General features: G+C 40.9%; 2 protein-coding genes across 2 annotated transcripts; both read left to right on the forward strand.

Moving 5' to 3' along the window:
* Nucleotides 1-791: 791 nt before the first annotated feature.
* Nucleotides 792-9,177, forward strand: LOC140587740 (uncharacterized; the record flags this gene model as incomplete). Its single annotated transcript, XM_072709267.1, has 14 exons — nucleotides 792-1,833; nucleotides 2,091-2,230; nucleotides 2,334-2,538; nucleotides 2,645-2,749; nucleotides 2,864-3,057; nucleotides 3,147-3,288; nucleotides 3,387-4,034; nucleotides 4,305-4,385; nucleotides 4,639-4,724; nucleotides 5,731-5,794; nucleotides 8,164-8,230; nucleotides 8,446-8,600; nucleotides 8,713-8,823; nucleotides 9,005-9,177. Coding segments are annotated over 10 exons (2,655 nt in total), but the record flags the coding sequence as incomplete, so codon positions are not given.
* An 8,199-nt stretch (nucleotides 9,178-17,376) lies between these two features.
* Nucleotides 17,377-24,815, forward strand: LOC140587720 (uncharacterized; the record flags this gene model as incomplete). Its single annotated transcript, XM_072709257.1, has 14 exons — nucleotides 17,377-18,427; nucleotides 18,685-18,824; nucleotides 18,928-19,132; nucleotides 19,239-19,343; nucleotides 19,458-19,651; nucleotides 19,741-19,882; nucleotides 19,981-20,628; nucleotides 20,899-20,979; nucleotides 21,233-21,318; nucleotides 22,325-22,388; nucleotides 23,802-23,868; nucleotides 24,084-24,238; nucleotides 24,351-24,461; nucleotides 24,643-24,815. Coding segments are annotated over 10 exons (2,664 nt in total), but the record flags the coding sequence as incomplete, so codon positions are not given.
* Nucleotides 24,816-25,924: the final 1,109 nt, after the last annotated feature.

The raw sequence follows: 25,924 nt of genomic DNA on the forward strand, positions 1-25,924 counted from the left end.
TACTTCTGCATGCATGTTATGTTGTTAGAATGAGCGTGCACCTCAGAGTAACAGTAAGTTTACACAATGTTTTATTGTTTATGTTTTAAAGCATCCAACGCATTTACAGGCCAGTCCTGATGCAACAAGGTTTTGCCTAGACGGTGTGTTCAGATGCCCATGCTGCACTTATGCAACTGACCAACAATTCAAATTTACAACACACATTCAGAGCCACGTGAGACATGCAGTACAGCATAGAGGTAATTCCTAATGATGTTTATTGGTCTATTGATTTTGGTGGTTTTAAAACATACACATGCTTAAATGTAGAATGCACTTCTTACAATCAAGATAGACAAAATGATGTGGAGTTCCTTAGTGGGAGTCCCTGAAGTCATGTGAATATTGGTAAGCTAATTTACCTATGTTTGTGTTTTGTTTGACACTGTAACTTTCTGATCAGCTACTCCTGACCTCACTCCCCCAGTCCCGTTCTGTGTATACCTTTCTTTTCTGTTGATAGCTTTGGTCTTCATGTTGCCGTCTTGCAGGTTTCTTCATCAGCAAATGCAACAATTATTGCAGACCCACAGGACACTTTCATTGTCTTTATTGCAGCCAAACAATAATACGCAAAGACCAGTTTAAACATCATGTATCCCAATGCATCAGTGAAACCAAGCCAACCACAACGGAAGCGCATCAGTCACCTCCCGCCTCTCCTGCTCCCTCCTTTACTGCTTCTGAAGCTGCATGTCCCCCTCCCCCAGTCCCCATCCTCCACCCCTCACTTTCTTCATGTTCCTCTGATCCTGGCTCCTCAGCAGCACCAGCACTACCACCCCCTCACCCAAAGAAAGCAGAAAACAGTGAAGTGTACTAGCTGTGGCCTAATCCTTAATAGACGGAACCTACGGATACATCTTCGAAGACGTCACACTCCCATCAAAATGGACATTACGGCACAGAACCACCTCAGTGCTCAGTGTGTTGATTACACAAATGGAGTGTTTGCAGTAGCAAAGTCTTTTATAGCACCCAGCACACCAGTACGTGTCATTAAAAGGACATGGGGTCCTGAACAAAAAACAATGTGTGAGCTGGATATCTGCAGAATTAATGCAGAGTTTGCAGAGAGGTCAAACCTTCGTCCATTTGAGTGCCACCACATTCAGTCCCTCGTGTACTGCCCTCCAGCCAGAATGGACACTCCATCACTTACAGAGGATGTTTTGCAGGTGATGGTACATGACAAGTGGTTTGGGGAAGACAAAAAGGAAAGGTGTTTGGTACGTCAGAGAGAAGCAAATGATGCAGGAGTCCCGTTGTCCTGTCTGGTGACTGTGTGTGGACCCCCCTACAAAAAGCACATTTCTGTATACGAGTCAACTATCTCCTATTACAGCCGGCTTGGCAGAGTGGTGGTAAGGTACAATTCTAAAATCATTTCATGGCATTGTCCTTGCGCGAACCCAAGGCAGTCATGCATACCTAAATATGTTGCCAAGTGGCATTTATTTGAAACGGACCAGGCACTCTTCAGAAAAACCAGAAGTGTGGAGGAGAACATCACAGAACATTTTCCAATTGACATGGAAAGTTTTGACCTAGAAGAAGGAGCTCCATACTCACCTGAAGGCAAAAATCTGTCGCGGATGGTTCAATACATTTTTCATAAGAAGAAACTGCCTGCGATTTTCCCCTCAGACGTGGTCAAGACCATTCATTTCCCTGTGCACTTCATACCATCAGAAACCTTTTGCTCAGAATGTTTAGAGCCCACTCCTCTAAGCGAACCTGTGCTGATTACATCTAAGGCTAAAATCCTAACAATCACTGATGTCATAGAAGGTATGTTCTCTCTTTATTTAAATATTTATTATCGATATTTTAACATTTCATTACTCACTACATGTACTGTAAATGTCAGTGTAGCCATGACTTCCACTATCAGCAGCTTAGCCTCCTTCCCAGCAATTCACACTTGTATGCTTACTGAGATAATTTCATACACTGGCTTTTAGTACTGTGCAAAGTATAGAGACATGTCACAGTGTAAAATGGTGAAAGATAAATGTGTAACATTTACTGGTGCTTGTGTCCATTAGGAATTTCAGTGTACAGAAAATGGTGCTACAGGTGTGGTATGGCATATCGATACCAGGAGTGGACTGATGGTGTCCACAATTTCGATGACCACACACTTCTGTCCATATACATGTGCCATTTTCTACGCAATACACTTCAGGTAGGAACCATGTTCTGTTGTTTTAATCATTTAAAACAATTACGAATACTTTATCAAAATAATATATTGTAAAGCCTTTAAATGTCATACATCAATTTCACAGACTCATCAGGCAGTAGGGAGTGCCATGGATGTGTTGGAGAAGACCTCTGGTAAAACCTATCCATCCAGGGAAAGGGTCCTGCAGGCTTATTTAAGCTTTGAAGCACTGTCAGACCTCGGTTACACATATGCTTGTGTATCGTGTGGTTATCATCCAGTATCTGTTGTGATGGACCTTCATGAGAAGGGCGTTTTTAGCATGCCTGGTAAGTGAACACATTTATTCATTTTCTTAGTCTTACATTGTTTCAAGCACCACATATCCAGCTATGACTGTTTGGAACATGCTTACTTAAGTCTTGCTTTCCTTAGTGAGCAGCATTGAGGAACCATCTCAGACTTTTGATGGAAAGGTAAGTGTTGAAAATTTCTGGGAGATGGTTTCCCTTGAAATGATCAGCCGTGGGTTGGTCCCAAGTAAGTACAGTCCGCACAATGTTCTAGGTGGGATGACAGTATTCTAGCATTTACTTTGTTTATCGTGGAATAATGTACTGTTATGTTAATAATATTTTCTAACATCATTTAAAGGCAACAAGTCAAACCCATTTGTCGTCCATCCCAGTTACCATAGTTGGGCTCCGTGGATTGGTCCTCACACAAGAGATAGGGATGTTGTACTCAACACTGAATACAAAGAAGTGTATTCTGCTTGTAGTGCAAAGGAGGAATCTGAGTTTAACCTCACAGAGGACCGACTGACTGATGAACTTCTTAAGCTCAAGGTACTGAACTTAAGTCAATTTTTGTCAGTTTTGTCAAAGATGTGTGTTTTTGAACCACGCCAGACCAACTATACTAATGTTCATTATAGATGGAAGCTGTGCGTGCTCTGTGCCGACAGTGTGGCATAGACCCCAAAGGCTCACGGATGGACCTGGTAACGAGACTTCAACAAGAAATGAAGAACAGAGCGAGTTATGATAAGGTGTTTTCACAGATCTGGGGAGCTTCTGGTAAGTTGTGTTCTATTACTGAGAGACCGTTTTTACAGACAGTTCTTAGTTTCATTACTTGGAATGGTTGCACTCTGATTTACAGTTTCCTTAAACAGGTGGATGGGCTGTGGTCACCTGTCCTTGTGCTGTGGTGTATGGTGTTAAGTTCAACATAAGGGCTGAGAGCCCCCGGGACTTTGCTGACCTTTTATTGTCGATGAAACATTTTCCAAACATTGTATTATATGATTTTGCGAGAGGGTTGGCAACACATACCAACCTAAGAGATCCAGAATCATTACCCTTCAAACCTCATGGGGGTAGGTTACTTGAGCCTACTGAAGATAACATCAGATGTGCCACTACTGGACAGATAAAAGTGAGCTTGCCATGGCTAGTCACCAAGAAGCCAGTTCCTGATGAAAATGGCCACCCTATAACTGGATCGTCTGAGCATTATGCTCTTTATGATAGATTTCATGAGGCAAACTCAAAAGATGCCAGGGATGTCTTGCGAAAGGTGGAACTGGTCCCAGAGTTACGTGGTTGGATCAACAGCCCGTGTGCTGAACAGCTCTTTGCTGGAATGAGGAAAAACAATCATTTTCTCAACATGATGACTCCCTCATCGCATGTCTTTTTGATGCGAAATATTTTGTGTCACTACAACAATGCTAGAAATTCAAGAACCATAGAAAGCATGAAGAAGAGATTGGGCAAAGGAGTGGACATACAGTTAAATTCCAATGGTCAGACAGTTTTGGGTATGTATTCCACCCTCATTCTAAATTATTAGTGGTAATGTCATGTTTATGTCATGTTTATGTAATTTTGCTGTCCGGTGCCGTGAAGTTATATTTGTCTTTTAATTGTAGGTGATTCCTCATGTTTATTTTGCAATTTGAAAGATCATAAAGCTATAACTTACAAATCTGTCAGAAATGCTAGACAGCATAGCGTTGATGAGAAATGCATGCAGTACAACCGATTTAACTCATTCTAAATCATTTGGTTTAAAATGTGCTTTTTTGCAGCACCAGCTGAAGCACCAGCCGAACAAGCACAAACAACAACAGCAGCACCAGCTCATGGTATGACAACTGCAGCATCCCCTGGTATGAAGACAATATATATTTTTTGAGGGCCTGGTTGTACAACTTAATAAAAACCTTAACACATCCATGTTTTTTAGAATATGTATACTTATGTATGTTTGCAGTGGGTACTTGATCTGCAGCTAAATGTATACCAACCTTCAGCCACCCTAAGAAAGTGTTATATGCTTCATAAGATGGCTCAGTATCACAGAAATGTGGTGAAACACTTATTTGGTTAATATTTTCATGCATGGTCTGATATGTATGACAGGAGATCTACCAGTGTGCAGTGATGACTGCTGGGGACTACCACATCTGGAGCACACAAGTGCCCGATCGGAAATCAGAGACTCAGAGGTGCATGTTTTATGTTTTGTTCCTCCGTATTTGTTTGTTTGTTTATATATTGATTGACTCATTTGATTGATTGCCGCATGGGCTCTCTTAGTCGCAAATTTGGAAACCATTTAACAATTGGCAACCATTTCATGTAATACAGTTGTCATTGTTTATGGGTGTTATAACTTTTAACATCTAATGTATCGGTTATTATATTATTTATAACTTGGAAACAAACTATTCATTAATCAGTAATACAATTCCTTTTGTGTCATACTTTTTAAATATTTTCTGTGATGCCTCGTAGTGCATGGCATATAAGTGAAGTGATTAGTTGTCATTGACACACCACAGCACACAGTGCACAACAACAAAATGTGTACTCTGCATTTAACCTATATGACACCATGACATTGCAGAGGAGAGCAGTGCTTGGGGGTGGTACCTTGCTCAGGGTACTTCAGTGGCACCTTTCGATTACAAGTGCACTTCCCTATCCATTAGGCCACCACTGACCCTATTACAAACAGCAGCATAATTTAATGGAGTCAGATTAATTGGTCTTAGTGATCTGATCTGAAGGTGGGGATTAGGGTTGTAACGGTATGAGATTTTCACGGTATGATAATCGTCTCAGAAAATATCACGGTTTCGTGGTATACGGTATTAAACTATCATTATTATTAGTATAATCATCAGCTACAATGACCCTTAAATGAATAAAAAGAGATATGGTTTTTGGATGAACATGGTTTATTGTAACAAACTTTTTTTTAATGAAAATAAAAAAAACTTATGGAAGTATGAGTCTAACTTTTGGGGGAAAAATAAATAAAATAAAGCTGCGCATCTCCCATTTGAACAAAATAAGGAATAAGTTATTTCTCTTTATATTAGACAAGAATAAATCAAACTGTCCTTCCTCTTTAACAGCATATATGGGAGAGCAATATGTGCAGGGTCATGTTTGTTAATATTTTCCTGAGATTATCATAGCAGCATGCATTTCTTTGCTTTTTTTCAGGTCAGATTATGATGAAGAAATGTAAGCATGTTGAGATTTTCAGGGCTCAATCTTGACCGCTGAGGTGAGAGAATGTGTCCACTTGTACTAAACACCTATGAGTTTTCAGTTAGTGTATTTGATGATTATTCTTTTAAATAAAATTATAAAATGATCATTAAGTGTTCTCTTGAGAGTAGCTCTGGATATGTTCATGTGTTCACGTCTTCACATAGTGAATGAGACAGCAGACGCTTTAAAAACCATGACCATCATGCAGTGGCGGTTTTAGGCATGGGCGAACGGGGCAGCCGCCCGGGGCGGCACTTTTTCATGTCACGTGGGGGGCGGCACACGAACTTGGAGGAAAACAAAAATAATCTAAATAAAGCGTTTTTCTAGAGGATGGGCGAGCGGAGACGATAAGGGATGAAGTTGGGAGGGCGCCGGGAGGGATTCTATGGGGGGCGGCACACGAACCTGGAGGACAAAATAATCATCTGTGCCGCTGTGTGTGTGTGTGTGTGTGTGTGTGGGGGGGGGGGGGGGGGGGGTAGTTGGTTAATGAGCAAGCGGCAGCCTTTTTGCGCTGTATATTCACAGACGCACATCGCGATTTAATTTGCTGCACAGCTATATTTTGATTTATTCATCCATCTATCTATCAAATCGGACATTTTACGTGGCATCTGAATTATACTGTAATTGACTCCAATTACATGACTGGATTCCGGGATTCCCTCTGCATCACAGAAATAATACGGCTTTAAGTTATAAATGGAACTTACCTTTATCTTCACGGAGGGATGGTGTTCGCGAATATGGGAGAACATGTTCGACGTATTTCCTCCTTTTGCGGCCACTGTTCGTCCACATTTCTTGCAAACTGGATATCCACCCCACGATCATTTTTCGGATACCCAAAATATTCCCATACTGCAGATTTTAATTTTTTTTTCGGCGGGAAATAGAGATTAGAATTTGCAGCCACTATCGGACATTTTCGCCGCTGTGCATTTATGGGTGGAGTCTAAGCAGTAAAGCGGAAAGAAGTTGCATATACACAGCAGCGCAGGTGAGATCTGGTTTCTTTTTTTTTTTTTCCAAACCGCGGATAGGCAAATGTGCATGATATGATAATCGTACATGTCAATATCACAATAAACCGCCATACCGGTATACCGTTACAACCCTAGTCTTCACATAGTGAATGAGACAGCAGACGCTTTAAAAACCATGATCATCATGCAGTGGCGGTTTTAGGCATGGGCGAACGGGGCAGCCGCCTGGGGCGGCACTTTTTCATGTCACGTGGGGGGCGGCACACGAACTTGGAGGAAAACAAAAATAATCTAAATAAAGCGTTTTTCTAGAGGATGGGCGAGCGGAGACGATAAGGGATGAAGTTGGGAGGGCGCCGGGAGGGATTCTATGGGGGGCGGCACACGAACCTGGAGGACAAAATAATCATCTGTGCCGCTGTGTGTGTGTGTGTGTGTGTGTGTGTGTGTGTGTGTGTGTGTGTGTGTGTGTGTGTGTGTGTGTGTGTGTGTGTGTGTGTGGGGTAGTTGGTTAATGAGCAAGCGGCAGCCTTTTTGCGCTGTATATTCACAGACGCACATCGCGATTTAATTTGCTGCACAGCTATATTTTGATTTATTCATCCATCTATCTATCAAATCGGACATTTTACGTGGCATCTGAATTATACTGTAATTGACTCCAATTACATGACTGGATTCCGGGATTCCCTCTGCATCACAGAAATAATACGGCTTTAAGTTATAAATGGAACTTACCTTTATCTTCACGGAGGGATGGTGTTCGCGAATATGGGAGAACATGTTCGACGTATTTCCTCCTTTTGCGGCCACTGTTCGTCCACATTTCTTGCAAACTGGATATCCACCCCACGATCATTTTTCGGATACCCAAAATATTCCCATACTGCAGATTTTAATTTTTTTTTCGGCGGGAAATAGAGATTAGAATTTGCAGCCACTATCGGACATTTTCGCCGCTGTGCATTTATGGGTGGAGTCTAAGCAGTAAAGCGGAAAGAAGTTGCATATACACAGCAGCGCAGGTGAGATCTGGTTTCTTTTTTTTTTTTCCAAACCGCGGATAGGCAAATGTGCATGATATGATAATCGTACATGTCAATATCACAATAAACCGCCATACCGGTATACCGTTACAACCCTAGTGGGGATTGATACACCTTACAAAGTTGATGCTGTAATATTTATCACTCTGATGCATTGTTCTGACCCATATGCATATAAGCCTTTCAGTCTGACAAGCTGGTAGTATCATGACTGCCTTTTTCCAGGTCTGGTGCCCAACGTGATCAAATTGTTTTACACCTGTGCCCTCAGGTGGAGTCAACTCTATGTGATACCATTACAATATGTCATAGTTTTACAATAGTTGTGACAATATAATTTCTTTTAGGAAAATTCAATGTGTTGAAAGCACAGATGGTAGAGGAGGAGGAATGGGTTCCATCTCCATTGAACAGGTATTTATGTAGCTGATCTTACAGCTGAACCTGCTGTTTTTCTCTTTTTTTCTCTGTGCTTACTGTGCTGTACCCTACAAAAATGTGAAAACAATGAGCTTCATTTTAAGCAGTTGGAGTTGGAATGTAGAAGTCATGCTATTTTTGTCTGTTTTTGTTATATTACAGAACTATTGTAAAATAATATTTGCGTGCTTGTATGATTTCTTTCACAGATCCCCCTCGACGTCCTGGAGGATATCCTTTTAGAAGTAGTCCTGTTCGAGGGTGACAAAGCTTTTTTAAAGCTGTCACTTGTTTGTCACCTTTTTTTGGGACTTAGTCGGAAGGGAAACATTCCGTGCCCGAGCGCATTTTCAGTGGCTTGACAGTAGGTATAAAACATATTATGATATTTGAATACCCTTTGAGTTAGGATGTTTGTATTCCCATTAACAAGGGATTTTACTCTAATGAATCATTCTTAAATTTGAAACCTACAGGTGTAGTCCCATGGAAACTGTACAGTGCGGCCTATCAAGCACAATTCCGACGATTGTATCGCCTGGAATGCTGCCAGCACTGTCTAGAGACTTATAAGAACAGCTTACCAGGTATGCATACTGTGTAAGAATGTTGACAATTGTTGCTGAAGTCAGTGGTTGCAAAAAGAAAGTCACCAGAACAATTTATTGTGTGTCAGGTCCTGAATATTTTCTTGAAAGTATGCAATGAAAAACATTGTTGCTCTGTTTTGATACTAAGTATGCTTGCTTATTATTTATTGTCCCATAGGCTACATTGGGCGTGGAAGACGAGGGGAACTTCACACAGCCTGGGTTCTGCAGCGAGTTCTGCAAACACCTTACGGAAGACTTGGGTGTGTGAATGGGTGGGTGGGTCAGTGAGTGAGTGAGTGAATGGGTGGGTATGTAAGGAAAATAGCAAATTGGATGACTTTGGAATAAAAAAATAACAGCTACTATGCCTCTGTTTCCTTGTCTACACACAGACTACACACATGACCGAACCACATTTTAAGTTTTATCAGCTTTTCATTAAAAAGCACAGTGGCACCCAATTGTGATGAGTTACTGTATGTGGAAATGAGTGGCACCTCTGTATCATTTGTGAATAATTTGTCATCTCATATCGACATTAAATCATAAGTTTATTTAATTTTAATGTTGGCACAGAAATAAGTTACAGTGCCTTTGGAAATGCAATAAAATGCTCATTTGGAAAACGTTTAACTATCCTTTGTAATTGAGTAAAATTATGATAACTGAATACTTTTATAAGGCACTGTATACTTGATTGCAATGGGTTTTATTACTTTCCGGCTATATTAATACACCAATCAATATGTTAACCAATCATCACAGACAAGCATTACATCGATATCGGATTGAAACTATATTATGGCCATCCTACAGCTACATAAACAAGGGTAAATAGTCCTACTTTCACTGTCCTGGAGAGAGAGAGCGAGAGAGACAGAGATGTAAACATGTAAGCAGCAGCAGAATAAAATAGAAATATGATTTCAGAATGTTTTACTTACTGTATGCAAATGTCATTTTCGAGAAATGTTTGGCTCGCATTATCACCAAATTGATGACAATATCACCATTTACTACAAAACTTTGAACTCAATAATTAACAAAATAATATATAAGAAATAAATTGAGAAACTAAATTTCCTGTTACAGACAATTTATCTTAAAATAGTTTGATGTTCAGAATGCTCCTCACTCCACTTCACGCAACTTTAAAACACGCAAGGACCATGTTAGGCCAAAAGCTGAACAATGTTTGTGGGCAACACTCTTGATTTCCCCAGGAGATCTAGACATAGCATATATGCTCACCTAAAGGATTATTAGGAACACCTGTTCAATTTCTCATTAATGCAATTATCTAATCAACCAATCACATGGCAGTTGCTTCAATGCATTTAGGGGTGTGGTCCTGGTCAAGACAATCTCCTGAACTCCAAACTGAATGTCAGAATGGGAAAGAAAGGTGATTTAAGCAATTTTGAGCGTGGCATAGTTGTTGGTGCCAGACGGGCCGGTCTGAGTATTTCACAATCTGCTCAGTTACTGGGATTTTCACGCACAACCATTTCTAGGGTTTACAAAGAATGGTGTGCAAAGGGAAAAACATCCAGTATGCGGCAGTCCCGTTGGGCGAAAATGCCTTGTTGATGCTAGAGGTCAGAGGAGAATGGTCCGACTGATTCAAGCTGATAGAAGAGCAACTTTGGCTGAAATAACCACTCGTTACAACCGAGGTATGCAGCAAAGCATTTGTGAAGCCACAACACGCACAACCTTGAGGCGGATGGGCTACAACAGCAGAAGACCCCACCGGGTACCACTCATCTCCACTACAAATAGGAAAAAGAGGCTACAATTTGCACGAGCTCACCAAAATTGGACAGTTGAAGACTGGAAAAATGTTGCCTGGTCTGATGAGTCTCGATTTCTGTTGAGACATTCAAATGGTAGAGTCAGAATTTGGCGTAAACAGAATGAGAACATGGATCCATCATGCCTTGTTACCACTGTGCAGGCTGCTGGTGGTGGTGTAATGGTGTGGGGGATGTTTTCTTGGCACACTTTAGGCCCCTTAGTGCCAATTGGGCATCGTTTAAATGCCACGGCCTACCTGAGCATTGTTTCTGACCATGTCCATCCCTTTATGACCACCATGTACCCATCCTCTGATGGCTACTTCCAGCAGGATAATGCACCATGTCACAAAGCTCGAATCATTTCAAATTGATTTCTTGAACATGACAGTGAGTTCACTGTACTACAATGGCCCCAACAGTCACCAGATCTCAACCCAATAGAGCATCTTCGGGATGTGTTGGAACGGGAGCTTCGTGCCCTGGATGTGCATCCCACAAATCTCCATCAACTGCAAGATGCTATCCTATCAATATGGGCCAACATTTCTAAAGAATGCTTTCAGCACCTTGTTGAATCAATGCCACGTAGAATTAAGGCAGTTCTGAAGGCGAAAGGGGGTCAAACACCATATTAGTATGGTGTTCCTAATAATCCTTTAGGTGAGTGTATGTGTGTATGTGCACAATGAATGAATGGAATAAGCTGCTACAGTTACATTGAACCATGTGCTTGTGCTCATGTGCACAAGCACACACACACACACACACACACACACGCCGATGGGCTTTAAAGTTTAACTTTAGGTTTGTGAAAGCAGACATAATTATTTCTGTCAGGACCTCGATGTGTATCCAAGCCCCAAAAACACACTAACTCAGGCGTTCACGCAACTTATCGCGAAAAACCAGACAGAAATAGACTTGAAAATTTTAAAGAAAAGACATTAGCGGTTTTTGTTAATGTTTAAAGGTATAAAAAAAAACCTTTGCTGCCTTTCTTAAATGGCTAGAAAACATTGCCTCAACACTATTAAACACGGAATCCGCTGTTTGTAAACGGTCCGCATTTTACCCTCACCGCTAAAATAGTTGTGCTTGTTTCACACTTTCTCTTGTTTCGCTTGGGTATGCCTCTACTTAAATATTGTGTCTCTAGTTAAAAGTTTGGGACCTGTGTCTCATTCACATAGGCTTTCACATATGCAAATTGCCACCCCTCTTCTGGGCTAATGCCGTACGCTCATTTTGACAACGAATTACCAGCGTTATTCGTTGATTTTTTTTGTCTAAAATGTTTATTATTCACATTGGTAGAAAAGTGCTTCAATACTTTAAAAAAAAGGTCATGGTTTATTTGAAATAACTGGGCACTCCGTTTGTTGCTGCCATATTTTGAAATGGGTTGTCTAAGGAATCCTTATTCTTTGTTTGATGCCCCGGTTTCGGGTAAACATCCGCGACGGTTTATGACTACACCACATGGCCAAAGTGGCCTGCGAACGGACGATCACCCTGATAACAAAATACAACTAAATACATCTTTGTCAGGATGTGGGGGGGGGGAGAGGTCTATGACATTCGGGCTAAATGGGGGCAATAGCTTGGGGAGCCAGCCTATCTCAAAGCCTGTGGCCTGTTTGATTCTACCCCATGTTTCCTCCGTGTATGTCCGCTGTGATATGCTTAACAGACACGTTTGATGGCATTATTCTAACATAGCATGTTGCTAAATACCGCTCACTAGTTCCTACAGCTATTAAATGTATTTAAATGAAATCGGGGCATCTTGTTTAGAATAAAACTAAGAAAATACAGGAGATCGATCTTTCGCGTGTGTTGCTGCCGCCGCCATTTTGAAAGGCGCGTCTGCGTCACTGCGCATGCGCAAGCTTCGCATCCCATAAGGCAGTTATTTCGCCCGCATTGTTCAAACGGGTGGCACGCGCCTGGCCCTGCTCCTTGGATAATGGCAGCCTAGATCACGCTAGCTTTGTGCTACGCTGACGGGACCCAGAGCCGCTATGGATGGATCTTCGCCTTTGGTGAAGTGTTTTTTTTTCTCTTTGACATTGAAATAAAACTGTTAAACTGATTACGGCTTTTTCTCATTTTTAAAAACTTGGGCTAAAGTAGTTGTGCTTGTTTCACACTTTCTCTTGTTTCGCTTGGGTATGCCTCTACTTAAATATTGTGTCTCTAGTTAAAAGTTTTGGACCTGTGTCTCATTCACATAGGCTTTCACATATGCAAATTGCCACCCCTCTTCTGGGCTAATGCCGTACGCTCATTTTGACAACGAATTACCAGCGTTATTCGTTGATTTTTTTTGTCTAAAATGTTTATTATTCACATTGGTAGAAAAGTGCTTCAATACTTTAAAAAAAAGGTCATGGTTTATTTGAAATAACTGGGCACTCCGTTTGTTGCTGCCATATTTTGAAATGGGTTGTCTAAGGAATCCTTATTCTTTGTTTGATGCCCCGGTTTCGGGTAAACATCCGCGACGGTTTATGACTACACCACATGGCCAAAGTGGCCTGCGAACGGACGATCACCCTGATAACAAAATACAACTAAATACATCTTTGTCAGGATGTGGGGGGGGGGAGAGGTCTATGACATTCGGGCTAAATGGGGGCAATAGCTTGGGGAGCCAGCCTATCTCAAAGCCTGTGGCCTGTTTGATTCTACCCCATGTTTCCTCCGTGTATGTCCGCTGTGATATGCTTAACAGACACGTTTGATGGCATTATTCTAACATAGCATGTTGCTAAATACCGCTCACTAGTTCCTACAGCTATTAAATGTATTTAAATGAAATCGGGGCATCTTGTTTAGAATAAAACTAAGAAAATACAGGAGATCGATCTTTCGCGTGTGTTGCTGCCGCCGCCATTTTGAAAGGCGCGTCTGCGTCACTGCGCATGCGCATGCTTCGCATCCCATAAGGCAGTTATTTCGCCCGCATTGTTCAAACGGGTGGCACGCGCCTGGCCCTGCTCCTTGGATAATGGCAGCCTAGATCACGCTAGCTTTGTGCTACGCTGACGGGACCCAGAGCCGCTATGGATGGATCTTCGCCTTTGGTGAAGTGTTTTTTTTTCTCTTTGACATTGAAATAAAACTGTTAAACTGATTACGGCTTTTTCTCATTTTTAAAAACTTGGGCTAAAGTAGTTGTGCTTGTTTCACACTTTCTCTTGTTTCGCTTGGGTATGCCTCTACTTAAATATTGTGTCTCTAGTTAAAAGTTTTGGACCTGTGTCTCATTCACATAGGCTTTCACATATGCAAATTGCCACCCCTCTTCTGGGCTAATGCCGTACGCTCATTTTGACAACGAATTACCAGCGTTATTCGTTGATTTTTTTTGTCTAAAATGTTTATTATTCACATTGGTAGAAAAGTGCTTCAATACTTTAAAAAAAAGGTCATGGTTTATTTGAAATAACTGGGCACTCCGTTTGTTGCTGCCATATTTTGAAATGGGTTGTCTAAGGAATCCTTATTCTTTGTTTGATGCCCCGGTTTCGGGTAAACATCCGCGACGGTTTATGACTACACCACATGGCCAAAGTGGCCTGCGAACGGACGATCACCCTGATAACAAAATACAACTAAATACATCTTTGTCAGGATGTGGGGGGGGGGAGAGGTCTATGACATTCAGGCTAAATGGGGGCAATAGCTTGGGGAGCCAGCCTATCTCAAAGCCTGTGGCCTGTTTGATTCTACCCCATGTTTCCTCCGTGTATGTCCGCTGTGATATGCTTAACAGACACGTTTGATGGCATTATTCTAACATAGCATGTTGCTAAATACCGCTCACTAGTTCCTACAGCTATTAAATGTATTTAAATGAAATCGGGGCATCTTGTTTAGAATAAAACTAAGAAAATACAGGAGATCGATCTTTCGCGTGTGTTGCTGCCGCCGCCATTTTGAAAGGCGCGTCTGCGTCACTGCGCATGCGCAAGCTTCGCATCCCATAAGGCAGTTATTTCGCCCGCATTGTTCAAACGGGTGGCACGCGCCTGGCCCTGCTCCTTGGATAATGGCAGCCTAGATCACGCTAGCTTTGTGCTACGCTGACGGGACCCAGAGCCGCTATGGATGGATCTTCGCCTTTGGTGAAGTGTTTTTTTTTCTCTTTGACATTGAAATAAAACTGTTAAACTGATTACGGCTTTTTCTCATTTTTAAAAACTTGGGCTAAAGTAGTTGTGCTTGTTTCACACTTTCTCTTGTTTCGCTTGGGTATGCCTCTACTTAAATATTGTGTCTCTAGTTAAAAGTTTTGGACCTGTGTCTCATTCACATAGGCTTTCACATATGCAAATTGCCACCCCTCTTCTGGGCTAATGCCGTACGCTCATTTTGACAACGAATTACCAGCGTTATTCGTTGATTTTTTTTGTCTAAAATGTTTATTATTCACATTGGTAGAAAAGTGCTTCAATACTTTAAAAAAAGGTCATGGTTTATTTGAAATAACTGGGCACTCCGTTTGTTGCTGCCATATTTTGAAATGGGTTGTCTAAGGAATCCTTATTCTTTGTTTGATGCCCCGGTTTCGGGTAAACATCCGCGACGGTTTATGACTACACCACATGGCCAAAGTGGCCTGCGAACGGACGATCACCCTGATAACAAAATACAACTAAATACATCTTTGTCAGGATGTGGGGGGGGGGGGAGGTCTATGACATTCGGGCTAAATGGGGGCAATAGCTTGGGGAGCCAGCCTATCTCAAAGCCTGTGGCCTGTTTGATTCTACCCCATGTTTCCTCCGTGTATGTCCGCTGTGATATGCTTAACAGACACGTTTGATGGCATTATTCTAACATAGCATGTTGCTAAATACCGCTCACTAGTTCCTACAGCTATTAAATGTATTTAAATGAAATCGGGGCATCTTGTTTAGAATAAAACTAAGAAAATACAGGAGATCGATCTTTCGCGTGTGTTGCTGCCGCCGCCATTTTGAAAGGCGCGTCTGCGTCACTGCGCATGCGCAAGCTTCGCATCCCATAAGGCAGTTATTTCGCCCGCATTGTTCAAACGGGTGGCACGCGCCTGGCCCTGCTCCTTGGATAATGGCAGCCTAGATCACGCTAGCTTTGTGCTACGCTGACGGGACCCAGAGCCGCTATGGATGGATCTTCGCCTTTGGTGAAGTGTTTTTTTTTCTCTTTGACATTGAAATAAAACTGTTAAACTGATTACGGCTTTTTCTCATTTTTAAAAACTTGGGCTAAAGTAGTTGTGCTTGTTTCACACTTTCTCTTGTTTCGCTTGGGTATGCCTCTACTTAAATATTGTGTCTCTAGTTAAAATTTCCGGACTTGAAATGCCCTTAGATTCAGAACATGAGAAGGGTAACACATTGAATAGACTAAAATGAAATTGGGTATGCCTCTACTTAAATATTGTGTCTCTAGTTAAAATTTCCGGACTTGAAATGCCCTTAGATTCAGAACATGAGAAGGGTAACACATTGAATAGACTAAAATGAAATTTGAATAAATAAATCATGTATATATGTTTTGTTTTAGGGCGTAACACTAGAAAACGCAGACGGTACGTTTTGCTGCTAGGTTGTTTCTCTTTTGTTTCAGGGACCGCAGGTCTGGGCCTTATGTCCTAAAAATTATATGACAATATTGCAAAATATTTATCACAAATGCATATGTAGAAAACAGACTACGACAGGTGCTTTTGAGTTTTTCTGATTATGATGACCGAATTGTTTTATTAAGAGTTATGGAGTATGTGACCGATATATTATTAAATTACACCAACAACCTCAATGGTATTTATGTAAAAATAGTATATTATGATTGTTAATTATGCAGATGTTTAGGCTATATTATGATGCTCAGGATACTCAAGTTAATGCTGATGATATGAATGCTCTATAAGATATTTTATCGATATCACAGCCTGATAACCTTACAAGCTGCATTACTTCTGCATGCATGTTATGTTGTTAGAATGAGCGTGCACCTCAGAGTAACAGTAAGTTTACACAATGTTTTATTGTTTATGTTTTAAAGCATCCAACGCATTTACAGGCCAGTCCTGATGCAACAAGGTTTTGCCTAGACGGTGTGTTCAGATGCCCATGCTGCACTTATGCAACTGACCAACAATTCAAATTTACAACACACATTCAGAGCCACGTGAGACATGCAGTACAGCATAGAGGTAATTCCTAATGATGTTTATTGGTCTATTGATTTTGGTGGTTTTAAAACATACACATGCTTAAATGTAGAATGCACTTCTTACAATCAAGATAGACAAAATGATGTGGAGTTCCTTAGTGGGAGTCCCTGAAGTCATGTGAATATTGGTAAGCTAATTTACCTATGTTTGTGTTTTGTTTGACACTGTAACTTTCTGATCAGCTACTCCTGACCTCACTCCCCCAGTCCCGTTCTGTGTATACCTTTCTTTTCTGTTGATAGCTTTGGTCTTCATGTTGCCGTCTTGCAGGTTTCTTCATCAGCAAATGCAACAATTATTGCAGACCCACAGGACACTTTCATTGTCTTTATTGCAGCCAAACAATAATACGCAAAGACCAGTTTAAACATCATGTATCCCAATGCATCAGTGAAACCAAGCCAACCACAACGGAAGCGCATCAGTCACCTCCCGCCTCTCCTGCTCCCTCCTTTACTGCTTCTGAAGCTGCATGTCCCCCTCCCCCAGTCCCCATCCTCCACCCCTCACTTTCTTCATGTTCCTCTGATCCTGGCTCCTCAGCAGCACCAGCACTACCACCCTCTCACCCAAAGAAAGCAGAAAACAGTGAAGTGTACTAGCTGTGGCCTAATCCTTAATAGACGGAACCTACGGATACATCTTCGAAGACGTCACACTCCCATCAAAATGGACATTACGGCACAGAACCACCTCAGTGCTCAGTGTGTTGATTACACAAATGGAGTGTTTGCAGTAGCAAAGTCTTTTATAGCACCCAGCACACCAGTACGTGTCATTAAAAGGACATGGGGTCCTGAACAAAAAACAATGTGTGAGCTGGATATCTGCAGAATTAATGCAGAGTTTGCAGAGAGGTCAAACCTTCGTCCATTTGAGTGCCACCACATTCAGTCCCTCGTGTACTGCCCTCCAGCCAGAATGGACACTCCATCACTTACAGAGGATGTTTTGCAGGTGATGGTACATGACAAGTGGTTTGGGGAAGACAAAAAGGAAAGGTGTTTGGTACGTCAGAGAGAAGCAAATGATGCAGGAGTCCCGTTGTCCTGTCTGGTGACTGTGTGTGGACCCCCCTACAAAAAGCACATTTCTGTATACGAGTCAACTATCTCCTATTACAGCCGGCTTGGCAGAGTGGTGGTAAGGTACAATTCTAAAATCATTTCATGGCATTGTCCTTGCGCGAACCCAAGGCAGTCATGCATACCTAAATATGTTGCCAAGTGGCATTTATTTGAAACAGACCAGGCACTCTTCAGAAAAACCAGAAGTGTGGAGGAGAACATCACAGAACATTTTCCAATTGACATGGAAAGTTTTGACCTAGAAGAAGGAGCTCCATACTCACCTGAAGGCAAAAATCTGTCGCGGATGGTTCAATACATTTTTCATAAGAAGAAACTGCCTGCGATTTTCCCCTCAGACGTGGTCAAGACCATTCATTTCCCTGTGCACTTCATACCATCAGAAACCTTTTGCTCAGAATGTTTAGAGCCCACTCCTCTAAGCGAACCTGTGCTGATTACATCTAAGGCTAAAATCCTAACAATCACTGATGTCATAGAAGGTATGTTCTCTCTTTATTTAAATATTTATTATCGATATTTTAACATTTCATTACTCACTACATGTACTGTAAATGTCAGTGTAGCCATGACTTCCACTATCAGCAGCTTAGCCTCCTTCCCAGCAATTCACACTTGTATGCTTACTGAGATAATTTCATACACTGGCTTTTAGTACTGTGCAAAGTATAGAGACATGTCACAGTGTAAAATGGTGAAAGATAAATGTGTAACATTTACTGGTGCTTGTGTCCATTAGGAATTTCAGTGTACAGAAAATGGTGCTACAGGTGTGGTATGGCATATCGATACCAGGAGTGGACTGATGGTGTCCACAATTTCGATGACCACACACTTCTGTCCATATACATGTGCCATTTTCTACGCAATACACTTCAGGTAGGAACCATGTTCTGTTGTTTTAATCATTTAAAACAATTACGAATACTTTATCAAAATAATATATTGTAAAGCCTTTAAATGTCATACATCAATTTCACAGACTCATCAGGCAGTAGGGAGTGCCATGGATGTGTTGGAGAAGACCTCTGGTAAAACCTATCCATCCAGGGAAAGGGTCCTGCAGGCTTATTTAAGCTTTGAAGCACTGTCAGACCTCGGTTACACATATGCTTGTGTATCGTGTGGTTATCATCCAGTATCTGTTGTGATGGACCTTCATGAGAAGGGCGTTTTTAGCATGCCTGGTAAGTGAACACATTTATTCATTTTCTTAGTCTTACATTGTTTCAAGCACCACATATCCAGCTATGACTGTTTGGAACATGCTTACTTAAGTCTTGCTTTCCTTAGTGAGCAGCATTGAGGAACCATCTCAGACTTTTGATGGAAAGGTAAGTGTTGAAAATTTCTGGGAGATGGTTTCCCTTGAAATGATCAGCCGTGGGTTGGTCCCAAGTAAGTACAGTCCGCACAATGTTCTAGGTGGGATGACAGTATTCTAGCATTTACTTTGTTTATCGTGGAATAATGTACTGTTATGTTAATAATATTTTCTAACATCATTTAAAGGCAACAAGTCAAACCCATTTGTCGTCCATCCCAGTTACCATAGTTGGGCTCCGTGGATTGGTCCTCACACAAGAGATAGGGATGTTGTACTCAACACTGAATACAAAGAAGTGTATTCTGCTTGTAGTGCAAAGGAGGAATCTGAGTTTAACCTCACAGAGGACCGACTGACTGATGAACTTCTTAAGCTCAAGGTACTGAACTTAAGTCAATTTTTGTCAGTTTTGTCAAAGATGTGTGTTTTTGAACCACGCCAGACCAACTATACTAATGTTCATTATAGATGGAAGCTGTGCGTGCTCTGTGCCGACAGTGTGGCATAGACCCCAAAGGCTCACGGATGGACCTGGTAACGAGACTTCAACAAGAAATGAAGAACAGAGCGAGTTATGATAAGGTGTTTTCACAGATCTGGGGAGCTTCTGGTAAGTTGTGTTCTATTACTGAGAGACCGTTTTTACAGACAGTTCTTAGTTTCATTACTTGGAATGGTTGCACTCTGATTTACAGTTTCCTTAAACAGGTGGATGGGCTGTGGTCACCTGTCCTTGTGCTGTGGTGTATGGTGTTAAGTTCAACATAAGGGCTGAGAGCCCCCGGGACTTTGCTGACCTTTTATTGTCGATGAAACATTTTCCAAACATTGTATTATATGATTTTGCGAGAGGGTTGGCAACACATACCAACCTAAGAGATCCAGAATCATTACCCTTCAAACCTCATGGGGGTAGGTTACTTGAGCCTACTGAAGATAACATCAGATGTGCCACTACTGGACAGATAAAAGTGAGCTTGCCATGGCTAGTCACCAAGAAGCCAGTTCCTGATGAAAATGGCCACCCTATAACTGGATCGTCTGAGCATTATGCTCTTTATGATAGATTTCATGAGGCAAACTCAAAAGATGCCAGGGATGTCTTGCGAAAGGTGGAACTGGTCCCAGAGTTACGTGGTTGGATCAACAGCCCGTGTGCTGAACAGCTCTTTGCTGGAATGAGGAAAAACAATCATTTTCTCAACATGATGACTCCCTCATCGCATGTCTTTTTGATGCGAAATATTTTGTGTCACTACAACAATGCTAGAAATTCAAGAACCATAGAAAGCATGAAGAAGAGATTGGGCAAAGGAGTGGACATACAGTTAAATTCCAATGGTCAGACAGTTTTGGGTATGTATTCCACCCTCATTCTAAATTATTAGTGGTAATGTCATGTTTATGTCATGTTTATGTAATTTTGCTGTCCGGTGCCGTGAAGTTATATTTGTCTTTTAATTGTAGGTGATTCCTCATGTTTATTTTGCAATTTGAAAGATCATAAAGCTATAACTTACAAATCTGTCAGAAATGCTAGACAGCATAGCGTTGATGAGAAATGCATGCAGTACAACCGATTTAACTCATTCTAAATCATTTGGTTTAAAATGTGCTTTTTTGCAGCACCAGCTGAAGCACCAGCCGAACAAGCACAAACAACAACAGCAGCACCAGCTCATGGTATGACAACTGCAGCATCCCCTGGTATGAAGACAATATATATTTTTTGAGGGCCTGGTTGTACAACTTAATAAAAACCTTAACACATCCATGTTTTTTAGAATATGTATACTTATGTATGTTTGCAGTGGGTACTTGATCTGCAGCTAAATGTATACCAACCTTCAGCCACCCTAAGAAAGTGTTATATGCTTCATAAGATGGCTCAGTATCACAGAAATGTGGTGAAACACTTATTTGGTTAATATTTTCATGCATGGTCTGATATGTATGACAGGAGATCTACCAGTGTGCAGTGATGACTGCTGGGGACTACCACATCTGGAGCACACAAGTGCCCGATCGGAAATCAGAGACTCAGAGGTGCATGTTTTATGTTTTGTTCCTCCGTATTTGTTTGTTTGTTTATATATTGATTGACTCATTTGATTGATTGCCGCATGGGCTCTCTTAGTCGCAAATTTGGAAACCATTTAACAATTGGCAACCATTTCATGTAATACAGTTGTCATTGTTTATGGGTGTTATAACTTTTAACATCTAATGTATCGGTTATTATATTATTTATAACTTGGAAACAAACTATTCATTAATCAGTAATACAATTCCTTTTGTGTCATACTTTTTAAATATTTTCTGTGATGCCTCGTAGTGCATGGCATATAAGTGAAGTGATTAGTTGTCATTGACACACCACAGCACACAGTGCACAACAACAAAATGTGTACTCTGCATTTAACCTATATGACACCATGACATTGCAGAGGAGAGCAGTGCTTGGGGGTGGTACCTTGCTCAGGGTACTTCAGTGGCACCTTTCGATTACAAGTGCACTTCCCTATCCATTAGGCCACCACTGACCCTATTACAAACAGCAGCATAATTTAATGGAGTCAGATTAATTGGTCTTAGTGATCTGATCTGAAGGTGGGGATTAGGGTTGTAACGGTATGAGATTTTCACGGTATGATAATCGTCTCAGAAAATATCACGGTTTCGTGGTATACGGTATTAAACTATCATTATTATTAGTATAATCATCAGCTACAATGACCCTTAAATGAATAAAAAGAGATATGGTTTTTGGATGAACATGGTTTATTGTAACAAACTTTTTTTTAATGAAAATAAAAAAAACTTATGGAAGTATGAGTCTAACTTTTGGGGGAAAAATAAATAAAATAAAGCTGCGCATCTCCCATTTGAACAAAATAAGGAATAAGTTATTTCTCTTTATATTAGACAAGAATAAATCAAACTGTCCTTCCTCTTTAACAGCATATATGGGAGAGCAATATGTGCAGGGTCATGTTTGTTAATATTTTCCTGAGATTATCATAGCAGCATGCATTTCTTTGCTTTTTTTCAGGTCAGATTATGATGAAGAAATGTAAGCATGTTGAGATTTTCAGGGCTCAATCTTGACCGCTGAGGTGAGAGAATGTGTCCACTTGTACTAAACACCTATGAGTTTTCAGTTAGTGTATTTGATGATTATTCTTTTAAATAAAATTATAAAATGATCATTAAGTGTTCTCTTGAGAGTAGCTCTGGATATGTTCATGTGTTCACGTCTTCACATAGTGAATGAGACAGCAGACGCTTTAAAAACCATGACCATCATGCAGTGGCGGTTTTAGGCATGGGCGAACGGGGCAGCCGCCCGGGGCGGCACTTTTTCATGTCACGTGGGGGGCGGCACACGAACTTGGAGGAAAACAAAAATAATCTAAATAAAGCGTTTTTCTAGAGGATGGGCGAGCGGAGACGATAAGGGATGAAGTTGGGAGGGCGCCGGGAGGGATTCTATGGGGGGCGGCACACGAACCTGGAGGACAAAATAATCATCTGTGCCGCTGTGTGTGTGTGTGTGTGTGTGTGTGTGTGTGTGTGTGTGTGTGTGTGTGTGTGTGTGTGTGTGTGTGTGTGTGTGTGTGTGTGGGGGGGGGGGGGGGGGTAGTTGGTTAATGAGCAAGCGGCAGCCTTTTTGCGCTGTATATTCACAGACGCACATCGCGATTTAATTTGCTGCACAGCTATATTTTGATTTATTCATCCATCTATCTATCAAATTGGACATTTTACGTGGCATCTGAATTATACTGTAATTGACTCCAATTACATGACTGGATTCCGGGATTCCCTCTGCATCACAGAAATAATACGGCTTTAAGTTATAAATGGAACTTACCTTTATCTTCACGGAGGGATGGTGTTCGCGAATATGGGAGAACATGTTCGACGTATTTCCTCCTTTTGCGGCCACTGTTCGTCCACATTTCTTGCAAACTGGATATCCACCCCACGATCATTTTTCGGATACCCAAAATATTCCCATACTGCAGATTTTAATTTTTTTTTCGGCGGGAAATAGAGATTAGAATTTGCAGCCACTATCGGACATTTTCGCCGCTGTGCATTTATGGGTGGAGTCTAAGCAGTAAAGCGGAAAGAAGTTGCATATACACAGCAGCGCAGGTGAGATCTGGTTTCTTTTTTTTTTTTCCAAACCGCGGATAGGCAAATGTGCATGATATGATAATCGTACATGTCAATATCACAATAAACCGCCATACCGGTATACCGTTACAACCCTAGTGGGGATTGATACACCTTACAAAGTTGATGCTGTAATATTTATCACTCTGATGCATTGTTCTGACCCATATGCATATAAGCCTTTCAGTCTGACAAGCTGGTAGTATCATGACTGCCTTTTTCCAGGTCTGGTGCCCAACGTGATCAAATTGTTTTACACCTGTGCCCTCAGGTGGAGTCAACTCTATGTGATACCATTACAATATGTCATAGTTTTACAATAGTTGTGACAATATAATTTCTTTTAGGAAAATTCAATGTGTTGAAAGCACAGATGGTAGAGGAGGAGGAATGGGTTCCATCTCCATTGAACAGGTATTTATGTAGCTGATCTTACAGCTGAACCTGCTGTTTTTCTCTTTTTTTCTCTGTGCTTACTGTGCTGTACCCTACAAAAATGTGAAAACAATGAGCTTCATTTTAAGCAGTTGGAGTTGGAATGTAGAAGTCATGCTATTTTTGTCTGTTTTTGTTATATTACAGAACTATTGTAAAATAATATTTGCGTGCTTGTATGATTTCTTTCACAGATCCCCCTCGACGTCCTGGAGGATATCCTTTTAGAAGTAGTCCTGTTCGAGGGTGACAAAGCTTTTTTAAAGCTGTCACTTGTTTGTCACCTTTTTTTGGGACTTAGTCGGAAGGGAAACATTCCGTGCCCGAGCGCATTTTCAGTGGCTTGACAGTAGGTATAAAACATATTATGATATTTGAATACCCTTTGAGTTAGGATGTTTGTATTCCCATTAACAAGGGATTTTACTCTAATGAATCATTCTTAAATTTGAAACCTACAGGTGTAGTCCCATGGAAACTGTACAGTGCGGCCTATCAAGCACAATTCCGACGATTGTATCGCCTGGAATGCTGCCAGCACTGTCTAGAGACTTATAAGAACAGCTTACCAGGTATGCATACTGTGTAAGAATGTTGACAATTGTTGCTGAAGTCAGTGGTTGCAAAAAGAAAGTCACCAGAACAATTTATTGTGTGTCAGGTCCTGAATATTTTCTTGAAAGTATGCAATGAAAAACATTGTTGCTCTGTTTTGATACTAAGTATGCTTGCTTATTATTTATTGTCCCATAGGCTACATTGGGCGTGGAAGACGAGGGGAACTTCACACAGCCTGGGTTCTGCAGCGAGTTCTGCAAACACCTTACGGAAGACTTGGGTGTGTGAATGGGTGGGTGGGTCAGTGAGTGAGTGAGTGAATGGGTGGGTATGTAAGGAAAATAGCAAATTGGATGACTTTGGAATAAAAAAATAACAGCTACTATGCCTCTGTTTCCTTGTCTACACACAGACTACACACATGACCGAACCACATTTTAAGTTTTATCAGCTTTTCATTAAAAAGCACAGTGGCACCCAATTGTGATGAGTTACTGTATGTGGAAATGAGTGGCACCTCTGTATCATTTGTGAATAATTTGTCATCTCATATCGACATTAAATCATAAGTTTATTTAATTTTAATGTTGGCACAGAAATAAGTTACAGTGCCTTTGGAAATGCAATAAAATGCTCATTTGGAAAACGTTTAACTATCCTTTGTAATTGAGTAAAATTATGATAACTGAATACTTTTATAAGGCACTGTATACTTGATTGCAATGGGTTTTATTACTTTCCGGCTATATTAATACACCAATCAATATGTTAACCAATCATCACAGACAAGCATTACATCGATATCGGATTGAAACTATATTATGGCCATCCTACAGCTACATAAACAAGGGTAAATAGTCCTACTTTCACTGTCCTGGAGAGAGAGAGCGAGAGAGACAGAGATGTAAACATGTAAGCAGCAGCAGAATAAAATAGAAATATGATTTCAGAATGTTTTACTTACTGTATGCAAATGTCATTTTCGAGAAATGTTTGGCTCGCATTATCACCAAATTGATGACAATATCACCATTTACTACAAAACTTTGAACTCAATAATTAACAAAATAATATATAAGAAATAAATTGAGAAACTAAATTTCCTGTTACAGACAATTTATCTTAAAATAGTTTGATGTTCAGAATGCTCCTCACTCCACTTCACGCAACTTTAAAACACGCAAGGACCATGTTAGGCCAAAAGCTGAACAATGTTTGTGGGCAACACTCTTGATTTCCCCAGGAGATCTAGACATAGCATATATGCTCACCTAAAGGATTATTAGGAACACCTGTTCAATTTCTCATTAATGCAATTATCTAATCAACCAATCACATGGCAGTTGCTTCAATGCATTTAGGGGTGTGGTCCTGGTCAAGACAATCTCCTGAACTCCAAACTGAATGTCAGAATGGGAAAGAAAGGTGATTTAAGCAATTTTGAGCGTGGCATAGTTGTTGGTGCCAGACGGGCCGG

This window comes from Paramormyrops kingsleyae, chromosome 2 (genome assembly GCF_048594095.1).
Source record: "Paramormyrops kingsleyae isolate MSU_618 chromosome 2, PKINGS_0.4, whole genome shotgun sequence".
Classification (NCBI taxonomy): Eukaryota; Metazoa; Chordata; class Actinopteri; order Osteoglossiformes; family Mormyridae; genus Paramormyrops; species Paramormyrops kingsleyae.